The sequence below is a fragment of the Pinus tabuliformis genome, chromosome 4_2 (genome assembly GCF_031772625.1).
Source record: "Pinus tabuliformis cultivar Carrire ecotype Pingquan chromosome 4_2, CPIR1, whole genome shotgun sequence".
Taxonomy (NCBI): domain Eukaryota; kingdom Viridiplantae; phylum Streptophyta; class Pinopsida; order Pinales; family Pinaceae; genus Pinus; species Pinus tabuliformis.
This window is the reverse complement of record NC_142304.1, coordinates 1146898832-1146911346: the sequence shown is the minus strand read 5'-3', so window position 1 is coordinate 1146911346 and position 12515 is coordinate 1146898832. Positions and strand designations below refer to the sequence as shown.

At 33.2% G+C, this 12515-nt stretch overlaps 1 protein-coding gene across 1 annotated transcript; it reads right to left on the bottom strand.

Annotated features, from left to right (window-relative positions):
* Positions 1–1267: 1267 nt before the first annotated feature.
* On the bottom strand, positions 1268–11564 carry LOC149173731 (peroxidase 31-like). Its single transcript, XM_089426811.1, has 3 exons — positions 11378–11564; positions 11051–11244; positions 1268–1510 (listed from the first exon to the last, which is right to left on the bottom strand). The coding sequence occupies exons 1-3, from the start codon at positions 11562–11564 to the stop codon at positions 1268–1270; spliced, it is 624 nt and encodes a 207-aa protein (XP_089282937.1).
* Positions 11565–12515: the final 951 nt, after the last annotated feature.

Below are 12515 nucleotides of genomic sequence, written 5' to 3'. Positions count from 1 at the left end.
TTCATTCCTGCAATCCTTTATCACACAGTGAATCTTGAAGAATTCAACATGCATATCTTGATCAGCCATCATGGATACAGATATCAGGTTTTTTTTTATTCCAGGTACATATAAAACATTTGAAAGGTGACTAATTTTTCCATTTGGTAACTTAACTGAAATCACCCCATGACCTTTAATCTGATATCCATTATCATCTCCTAGATATATTTTTGATCCATTTATAATTTCTTCAAGAATATCAAAAAATTCCTTATTACCTGTCATGTGAGAGGATGCTCCGGAATCGACATACCAGATGTCATCTTCATTTGATGCTGAAAGGGCACAGTCGACTGTGAACAGTCGAAATTCATGACTGAAGTCTTCTTCTTCAACAAAATATCCTCTGTGTTTTGGATTTACCTGTCTCCTCCTCGCCTCATCAGCCTGCTTCTTATAATAACAATCTCTCTATATATGACCCTTCTTTCCACAATAAAAGCATTTCTTTTCAGAATGATTTGCAAGCATACCTTTATGACAGTGATTTTTATGTGTTGTTCCTCCTTTCTGGACTGATTGCTGCTGTGACTGCTTCCCTTTAGATAGTCGTCGCTTTGCCACCAGCAAAAGATCGTCACTTTGGGGGTTCAGATTCAGATTCTGCCGTCGCTCTTCCTCTTGCTGCAAGATCGCAGTGAGATCATCAAACGTGGTTGTTTTCTCCCTTGCCGAGACTGCAGTGATGAAGGTTTGGAAATCATCACACATCCCATTCATTGTAATTGCAACAAGATCTTCATCAGCCACCGTCACTCCAATGGCCCCCAATCCGTCTTTAACATCCTTAATTCGCGCAACAAATGCAGTAGCAGACTCCCTTTCGTCCATCCTCATTGAAAATAGCTTGCTTTTCAAAGCCAAAACTCTGTTTGCATTCTGGGTTTCATACAAATTCTTGATCTTCGTCCAAATCTCTGCAGACGTTTTACAGTCTCTGATGTGTGCAATGACATTGTCTTTCACAGACATTTTCAACAGGACTTTGGCCTTGTTTTCTCGTTTTTCCCAGTCTTCCTTCTGTGTGGTTGCAGTCAGCTTCTGCTCATCGCCTGTCACTATAGTCCAAGCATTCGCACCTTCGAGCAAGGTCTGGATCTTAAACTTCCAATTCGTGAAGTTAGACCCCTTGAGTTTACCAGATTCATTAAGGTAAGATTCCATCGTATTACTCATTGTGAGTCTACTTAACAACAACAAAAACAATACCTGATAGATGGATCTATCACCTCTGCCACCGATCTACAGTGTCTGGAACTCCCGCTCCAATGAGAAAATTTGGCGTTTTTAACACAGCCGAAACAATGATCTGATCACAATTGATCTGATCCACCTCTCCCAGATTGATCTGCCACTTCGCCGATCTTGCTCTCCCTGCAGATGGCCAAACGAAGTCGAGGTTTCCCGCACATCTCCTCTGGCGCTTTCCCGATCTGTCTCTCCCGGACGGATCTACAACTCTGGCGATCTGCACCGTTTGCAAACCGCCAAATGAAGTTCACGCTATTCGCAGATCCCCTTGGTGCTACCCCGAGTGAAAAATCCGCGCTAATTCAAAATCGCTTAGAGTATTTTAATTGGCGCGACTTTCCCGGTAAAATCCCGTGCTAATCGGGCTTTCTGGCGTTTTGGCGCGATCTATCCCTCAAAATCCACGCTAATTCCTCTCTTGGCGCGACTGTCAGCGCAAAATCCGCGCTAATCGGCCTTTCCACTAAGAAAAAAAATAAAATAAAAAAATTCCGAGTCCGAGCCAGGTGTTCTGCAGTCCACCTGTTCAATCGAGCACAGAGCTCTCGTGTACACACAACCACAAAGGCACTTCAAGCCACACAGGCTATTCCAGCCACACAGGTGACAAAAGATCAGGCTCACTCAAGCTGAGCTCTGATACCAAGATAAAATGTGAACAGAATTGAAAAGAAAGAGGTGTAGCTCTCAGGTGTGGCCTGCACCTGGAGACTACACTCACCAAAACAGAGAGATCACTCTCGTTCACTCTATTCATCATCAATGAAAAAATTACATCAATAAATACAATACTAGGAAATAGGAAGTTGCACCCAAACCCCATAACTATAGGAACTAATCCTAAACTAGGGAGAAAGTTACAACAACGTAACTATTTTCTCCATTAATATCAAAATAATATTAATTATTTTTAACTTGACCATTTCCATGAGAGGTAGTCGTAAGTGATTAATTTTTCATCATTTTTGAATAGTCCACTTAGCATTCATTGCATGAGTAATGCTCACAGGGGTGAAGAAGTGGGATTGAAACTAGTGAAATGAATCACATAGGGTCAATCATCATTTCCGGCGCTTGCACCCGGTAACTAGGACTTCCCGAGAGGTCACCGATCCCAGATCGCCTCTGGCTCAAGTGCGTTTAAGTTATTGAACAAGAGCTCAAGCTCAATGAAGAGTTGATCATGCAACAAAAAGAAAGTGCATTCCATCTCTTGCATCATAATTTTTTGATTAATCTTTGTGTTGGGAGGTGTTATACAACCCAATGTAGTATGAATGAGATGTTGTCCAATAAGACTACATTTAAAAATGATAAAATGATGGGAAAAAAGGAAGCTAAGGTACTATAAAGAGTTGATCAACCCCAACTTCATAACTAAAATTATGATTCTGTCTTGACCAGTGCTAAGAAGAGAATGAATATTGCAAGATAAGTGCTAATTCTCATGAGTTTCAAAGTGAAATGGGCCATTGGTCAATTCCCAAAACACCATGGGATCAAAGAGTCTCTCACCTTTGTAATACTAAGAGGGTTGAAGATGAAAAGCATTTTCTCTGAGAGTGTCCAACTCTAACTCACATTCATCGTGATTTTCAAAATCGTTTTCGCACTACCAACCTTCTTGACTTGGTAAGTCAACAAAACTATAGTGATCTAAAAACATTTCCCTTGGTTCTTTTTTACCATAGAAATAAAATATTAAAAAATCTTAATTAATCTCTTACTATCTTCAGATCTCATGGACTCTTTTGATCTTAGTAGAGGTTAAACAACATCACCATCATTATATTATAGTAGTATTATTATAATAATATATATTAATAATATCACCATAATACTTTTGTACTTTTTAATTAATAATAATGTTATCATAAATGTTTTTATAACAAGTGCTACATTGTAGCTACTAGACTAGCTAGTCCTTTGCTGCTTGGTTCTAATATAGGTGATACATTTAATATAATGGAAAATATTTAATATAATTACTTAGTTTTATAAGTATTTTTAATTTTTAGATTTGTTGTGTGAAAGGAATACACATGTTTAAAAGAAAGATATCAAAGTGTTAAAGAAGAAGTTAATATGTAATAGGGCATATAAAGAAGCATGTGAAGTGAAATTTAATTTATTTATATATGTTATACAAAGATTTTATATGTACATCAAGGGGAAGAAAACCTAATTTATATGCCTATGGTTTGAAAATGAATTAGTTAAGCTAATATTTTATTAATAAACATATTATCCTACAAAATAAAGGTTTACATATATATTATTTAACTTTATTGTTTTTATAAATCAGTATGTTATTATTCATGTTTATATTCTCAAATACTTATTATGTAATAATAAAGTAGAAACTTATATGTACATTATTCATGTTGGAATTTCTTTATATTGACAGAATAAAATATAGAAAGTGATAACGAGAATATAAAATATTTGGATTTAAAAAATATATATATTTTTGTTATACTTTGAAAATTTACATTTATCTTATATAACAATGTTAAAACTTAAATTTAATTAAAAAAATTTATAAAAAAAAAAAAAAAAAAAAAAAAAAAAAAAAAAAAAAAAAGTCATTTATATAATTGATATGAGAATTTAATTTAATATTTTTTCATTCAAAAAATATTTGAAGGGGGTTTGGAAACCTTTTTTTAAGAATGTTAATTTAAATAACAAGAAAAAGAAATATCACATATGCATTAAGTAATGTTAGAATTTGATTTTTTTTTTTCCAAATTACTGTTACTATTATTATACTATGTTTTGCATAAAATTAAACTAATTATATAACCACCACTATATAGTCACATGATATGAAACATTACAAAATAATATAAGGAACATTACACTTGCTATCATTACAGAACAAATGCTACGTAGTAACTAGTACCCGTAGCTTAGTTTAAATATAGCTGATTGTGAGCTGATCAATTAAAGTATTCATAAAAAAATAGAAATGAAAGTGAAAATGTTTTGCTAAAATGATGCATTTGGGCATAACTTTATTTCTTTGGTAGTGCTTCATTCAAATTGATATGGAAAATCTTAGTTTCAACTTAATGAGATGTCAATTGCAAGAAACTTGTTTTGCGCAACCATTTGTCTCCTACAAAGTTCATGGACATTGTACATGATTAATATAGAGTTGAATGCAATTGTGTTTATTATATCTCAAATGGATTCCTGATTGTTTCTTTTGCAGAGAAAAATAGAGTTGGGATGATCTATAATTTGTGATATAGTATTAAATTAATTTTTAAATTAAATTGTAAAGACAATTAAATTAATATTTTTGAATAAAAGAGCCCCAAGAGTTAGCTCAATCGGTCAAAACAGTGCCTCGCCAATCGGGAGGTCACAGGGTCAAATCCCGAAAGCTCTTGGGGTCAGGTCAGTATAGGCCGAGGGGTGTGCTCCCCTTCGGGGTCGAGCGCCCAGTTATTTCGTGGACGTAGCGGCTGCCCATTGACCATGGGTATCCGTGAACCACATGTGAAAAAAAAAAAAAAAAAAAAAAAAAAAAAAAAAAAAAAAATTTTGAATAATACAGCATAACAATTGTTTTACTATTAATTTAACAATTAAATTATAACTAGCACATTTATGTAAATTAGATATATCAAAACACTTAGTTTCTAATAAAAATACTTAGTTCTTAAAACATTTCAAATCATCAAAAAAAATTCATTAAAAAAAATTAAATTTTAAAATAAATAAAATATATCATTAACAATTTTCAAATATTATACATTTTTCTATCATTTATGATTTAGTATTAAATTGGTTGAATTTGACACATTCACTTTGAATAAAACTAGGAATAAAGTTGCACTAGATTAAAAGCTTTAAGAAAATTCACATATTTACTTTTTACATGGACACTAAGACCAATCTTCTATTTTTTGTTTGAGGAAATAATGTAAAACAACTTTAACAAACCAATTGAAACATATGATAAATTTAAGACTAAACTCCTAAGAAATGTCTAGTTTTGAAGGACTTGAAGCTGAATCTGGAACTTTAAAATGAGATCATAATACCCCCCACTGGTCGAATTAATTTGGATCTGATATCCCAACCTCTACATCATAGAATTTGAACCCCCTAAAATGAAATTGATTTGGATCTGATATCCCAACCTCTACATCATAGAATTTGAACCCCCTAAAATGAAATTAATTTAGATCGCGTACCCCAACCTCTACATCGTAGAATTTGAATCCCCTAAAATGAAATGAAGAGCTCCAGTTTCAAATCCTTTATCCAGCAAGAACATATACACACACAAAATGAGGAGAAAAAAAATACCTTCTTGAATTCAAGAAGATCAATTTCTTGAATTCTTGATATTATAAAAACTATGGGTAAATAAAACAAAAATTCAACAAAATTAGGGAAAAAAGGTTCATGAGATCCTAAAACTTAGTAACTATATAGCAATAAAATTTTCTTAATAAAATTAGGAAATAAATCTCACAAGATTCTCAAAACTAATTGTTTTTTACTAATTTAATTATATTAATTGAAATGGAAGTTTTATTGTATAGTTGTTTCTCGGGTAGAAATAAAATTATCGAAAGGTGAAGGGAAGAAAACAAGATAAAATTAAAAATTAACCAGCAAGATATATATATATATATATATATATATATATATATATATATATATAATTGGTATTGAAAATAGAGAAAAAAAATATAAATCATTTTTTCTTATAAAACTAAAAAAAAAAAAAAAAAAATTAACTATTTTTTCCTCTTTAAAATTTATAATTTTAAATCGAAAAAATGGAAAAGAAACTATAATTCATGAAAATGGAAAAAAGAAAATCAAAGGATTAAATAAAAATAAATAAAACTAAAAAAAAAAAAAAAAAAAAAAAATTAGTAACTAATAGAAAATTGGAAATTACTAAACGACACCCATAATAAGACCTCAACTAATAACCTTACAAATAAATAAGTTTAAATAATAGTAAAAAAAACAAAATTTGAATTCATAAATTATCGAGTTGTCTTTAGTGCGACTTTTTGGAAGCTTTTCTAGTGGATTTTTCCCATCTAATTTCTCTAAAATCCTGTAGGAATTCATTGAAATCACAAGTTTGATGGGTAACCCCTTCACAATAGAAGTGCCCTACAATTTTTTCAGGGTGTTGAATCCATATATAGAGTCAAAAACTAGTTTAAATAACAGAAATCAAGATTTCACCCCAAGTTTTTCCACAGGATTCTGACATCGGAAACCCCAAAAAGTCACACTAAAGACAACTCCATAAATTATAGATAAGTGACATAAATTTTTGGTAAAAAACAAATTAATAATATAGCTTAATTAGACTTAAAAACAATAAAGACATGAAGATTTCATGGAAAAATAAAACAACAAATAAAATATTGTATTGTAGAATGTTATCACCAAAAATTAAGAAATATTATTAAATAATATTGTTTATATTAACATATATACGTTTTAACATATATATTTATATTATATATATGTTTTAATTTGTATTAATATTAAATTCATTAAAATATGTTTTTAATATAATAAACTATAATTCAATGGAAATAATAGAAAAAGGAAAAAAAATAAAAAATAAAAAAGTTAATTGGAAAAAGAAATAGTAAGTAATAGAAATGGAAATTACGAAAACAACCCATAATAAGATCTCAACTAATCGAACAAATATATATATATATATATATATATATAGAATAAGAATAATAATGGATGCCCTGAGCATTAGGGTTTCTCTGTGGGGAGGTGCAAGTTTGGGACATCAAACCAGTTTCTGCTCATCGACAATCATGAATGGAAAACAAGGGTTATAGGCATCTTTTTTCTAGTGGATCCAAAAAGTTTTTATGTCTCCAAAGAACTGTTGTATATCTAGATGTGGGTTCACAAGGGACTCACAAACAGTGACTCTTTGCTCTAAGGCCCTCGCTCCTCCACTCTTCTTCATTGATGTCGCTTTTCTCCTCCTGGTGTGATCACTTTCATTTCCCTGTTCTCTCTACTAACAGCTGGGTCGGGCTCCACAGTGGGCGGCTGGGGAGTGGTTGGGACAAGCGTCACTATGGGCGGCGAAGGCCATTACTCTTAAGCGATTTTGGGCTGCGGGGCACCATATGACCTACTCTCTAGGCATTTTCTGTGAAATATGCCATTATGTAGCTGCGGTCCATCTGTCCTCAAGTCCTTATGCCTTGCACTATTGAACATCCTATTTACTGTTTTTTCGAGGACAAAGGGGCTTCTAGAACCCACACAACTGCTCGTTGACATTGTGCCGAAGGGGAAACTAGTATTGAGGGGTACTCAGTTCTATGTGGAAACAAAGAGGGAATGACTACAAAGTAGGGATTTCCGCACTATGTTGTGCCATACCAAGTCTGGACTAGCAAATGCCCTGCGAACTAGCTCCACAGGGGCACACTCTATCCAATCCTGCCACTTCATCTAGAACAAATTGAGCATGGGGAAGAAAGAAACATCCGAAGTAGTACAACCCCACAGTAATAAGGAAGATATCGGTTCCAAGCAACTAGTAAGTGACCCCTATATTAATATTTTCATAAAGACCCCTGTTGGGAGTTCGTTATTAATTTGGGTAAACACAACAGACATTGTGATGCTCTTGAAACAATACATCACACAAAAAACTAGATATCCTGTGAGTATGCAAAATCTGTTATACAGGGGCATAATATTGCAGGATAACTAGCTCGTGTTGGAATATCATATCCTACCAAATTCCACCATAACCCTCAACTTGAGGCTCAAGGGAGGAGCAGCAACGCCCAGTAAAACCAAAAATGCAGATGGGGGTGTGGGATGAAACACAACAAAAGGCACGGGAACAAAATAGAAGCACGCAAATGGGGGACCATCATTCAACAACATACTCCAAGGGAAAAAGGCAACCATAGAACCAACCAAACAGGTAGGAAATGCTCCAAGCCCATACATAGTGGAGCAACTGAGCTACACCCTAGAACTAAACATAGACATGCCAGAAACAAACAAGCATTGCGCCTATTTCGATTCCCAAGCCATTATATGTTGTTTCAATTGCTTCTGGGCAAAACTAGTAGAACTTTTCCATTGGATTTTAACTAATTGGTCATTAGATTGTGAAACACATCTCTGCTCAAAAGGTTTCTTTATTGTAAAGTTCCCAACACCTGAGGCTAGAGACACAATCCTTCACAAAAGAACCATGGTTCTGGGGTTCGACTGGCCTTTTCACTACTCCTTGGTTTCCTGATTTTGATGCAAATACCATGGTTGTCTCCAGAATTCCAGTTTGGGTTCGGATGCACAATCTTCCCCTAAATTTATGGGACGACAGGGTCCTAGAAAGCATTGGTAGCAGTGTTGGGCAGTTCATGAAGACTGATACCCAATGAGTGGAGGAAAGGGTCTACACTTTTGCACTTATATGTGTAGAAGTAGACCTCAGCAAAGGCCTACCAGACAACATTCACCTAATTAACAACAAGAGGATGTGGAAACATATTTTAGATTATGAGAACACAACTTTCAAGTGTAGGATTTGTAGGCAAACATGGAATCTACACAATTCGTGCCTAGAAACTAAAAAATACACTTGAAGAAGGAAGAGTCTTGGGAAACAACACAAAGGCTCGCAATATCCCCCATTGGAACCCGAAGAGGAGGAGGGTGAACCTAAGGATGAACCATCACCAAAGGGTAATAACCAAACATCAATGGAACCAAAAACACAAAGGGGAACCCCACAAGACCCAACTCTAACTCGAAATCACCTGGTGTAATCAGACGTGACTCCTGAAGAGGGGGACATCGGTGGGAACAAGCGTATTCACTGATCCACTAATTCAAACTAATTCAAGGACAATGCCAAAATGGATTTAGGGAATCAACTTGCACTTGTCTCTTCGGTATTGTCCCAAGGGGAATGGCGAAGGGTCAAGAAAAAGAAGGGGATAAAAGCTTAGCTTTTTCCCATAATGTACATTATCTTATTTTTTTTGTATGTTTCTAATTATCATCGATCTTTGACAAGATGATGTTATGTTTATGAGCCAATGCAACATGTAATTTTGTTTTCATTAATTAAATTACGCATTTTTCCATGGAAAAAAAGAAGAAGAAGAAGAAGAAGATCTCAACCAATCACCTTACAAATAAATAAATTTAAATAATAATAAAAAAATAACAAAAAATGAATTCCAATACTAAACTATGACTACATAAATTTTTGGTCAAAGACAAATTAATAGATAGTCAAAAGAAAAACTCAATACGTAATACAAATACCATGCCTCGCAACAGGTATAATAAGACACCCACCAATCATATTGAATATAAATAAATTAAATTATTGTTAGAAAATAATAATATTTAATTATACTATAGAAAATTTGCAATTTTTTTATTATCAAACCCAAATTATATGGATTTGACCATAAATTGAATGAGGGGGGATAATAAACTACCATTAAAACTATTAATAAAATATATTATATAATAATATTAATATTATTAGGATCATAATTATAATAATATTATTAAATTGGTATTGATGTAATATATTAGTAAAATATTAATGTTAATAATACTATAGCTATTAATATAATAATAAATTACAATAATAATATTTTAATAATAATGATTCTATTATTATTATTATAGACTTCCTAAGCTATTTTTAAATTCTAGCCATAACCACCTAAGGCTCAATCGAGGGTGGCATAATGACACAAGGGCCGGAGATCAACGAAAATGATGCATTGCAAAACATAAATAACATTAAAGATATTGTTACTTCTAAGTTCAAAGAAAAAATGTGGTGTGAGAAAGACTTAGTGGCTAAAAGAAAATTAAGTTATTATAAGAAGGTCATCAACCCCACCCTAGAAGATCAAAAGTATCTCTCTATTTTAACTAGCTCAAAGAAGAAAATTAATATAGCGAAGATTAGAACGAATTCTCATGAGCTCCATAGTGAAACAGGTCATTGGGCAGTTCCTAAAATGCCATGGACGGAAAGGATCTGCCATATATGTGAGAATAGGAACATCGAGGATGAAAACCACTTCCTCTTAGAGTGCCCCACGTATAACCACATTAGATCTCAGTTTCACAATCTTTGTTACAATACTGACCTTCCTAGCCTTTTACAATGTCAAAATTATAGTGAGCTCGGGAGGCTTCTCTCCAAGCTTTTTGAGCATAGAAATAAAATCTTAAATCAAAATAGATAATTTGTAGATAATTTGTTTCTTTATGTCCGATAGACCATTATTTGGTCTCAGATGTTAACCATCATCATCATCATATGATTTAAAAAAAAAATATTATGATTTTAATAAATATATGTGTGTGTGAGAGAGAAAATTACACAAATAATATTATTAAAAATCAGCATAGATTTATTTAAGAAGGTTGAAATTTCTTAACCTAATTAAATCTTTCAGAGTGCATAATTTTTTTCGAATTTTGCATTCAAAAGATTTACGTCTTAAAAGATTTGATTTTTTAAACTGCTAGGTCAGATAAATTTGTTGGATATAGATTGTTATTATTGAATTGCAGATTTTGAAAATATTATGAAATATTTAATTAATTAATATAACTAGATTCCAAAATATTTTCGAAATCTGAGACTAATATTAAACTTACCACCACAATAACATTTTCTAGTACCCAACGCTAAAATATCTGCCTATAAAAATGGCTGACATAAACTTACCAACCCAACAACATCTCTGGTAACCAATGCTAAAATATCTGCACAAGAGACCAGGTTGGGACAGACTGCCTCCACAGCGGCCTTTGCGGCGACAACAGTGTTAGTTCCAGCCGGGTTGAGCGTCAAGTTCTCCGTGGCATCTTTCTCAGCTGTGTTGGTGGAAGTACTGTCAATAAGGACCGATGCATCACATCCTGCAAAGATGACAACAAAACCATAAAATTAAATAATTCCTAGGAAGCATTGCACGTATATTGTTTACATGAACTCCATTTTTGTTTACCCGAACAAAGCAATCATGAAAGAAGAGCCTCAGAGTTGCAGGGCCTGTAGGAAAATTCGACTGAAATTGAGCTGTGACTGTTTGCGTAACTATGGTTTCCAGATTTGGGCACGTCTCGTTGTAGAAAGTCTCGCTCAGTTGAGCTCTCGCATGGCCAAAATAAAGACCCATCAGGAGCGATATAACACTAAAAGCGCAATGCATCTCTACCCTCATATTTCGTGAGGCCATTATCAATGCTAAGGCCAGTCAGGTCTGGACTCTCAGAGCTCTCAAATTTATAGCAGGAAATAGACCAGTCAAGGAAAATGTCAGAGATGAGCTGCTATCGATTTCCCTATCTTCACCGTCACCCAAAAAACAAAAAATTGAATAATTCAAATGATTATAATAAAACGTTTTAAATGGCACGTTATCTTGTTATTAATAATAATAAATTTATAATTTTTTTCGGCTGATGTCATGCCTCTGACTAATTCAATAATGTCAGGTCTCTTACGAATTCAAAAAGATGATCTTGGTATGCATATGAGTTTTTTTGAGAAGGGGTATTTTTAAAAGATTTTTTTGGTTAGTGTTATATTAATAATATCAAGAGATAAGAGATGGTGATGGGATTTGTTTTTTAATTGTTTGTATTTTTCTACACTATGGGTGTATGGGTGAAGCTTCAAGAGATTTGAACACAGGTATGACTACTTGTAAATGGATTCCAAACACTAAAATTCTAGAAACTAGAGTTAATGGTGAAACTTGCATTCTTATTGCTTGTATACTAATATATAAATTACAATAAATAAAATGATATTTTAAGATCCACCGGTCTAAAAATAATCTATAAAACCAATAGTTCCATGTTTTTCAACTTTTACAATCCAATCATTTTTTAACATATCTCTCAACACTAAATCTCACATCAGTAATCCCACATTACTACAAATCAAACCAATCAAACTAAAATCTTTAATGATAACTTATCCTAACTTTAAAAAATTCCAAATACTATCAACTCCACCAGAAATAATGAATAATAAACCAAAGAAAAACAATGAAATCAAAGGTGAAAAAGAATCAAATCCATTGGAAATCCAGTGAAAGCGGATTTCGAAATACTTCCAACCGACTGACATCCATATCCAGCGAGACGGTCATAATAAACATTAATAAAACGTTGCATGAATG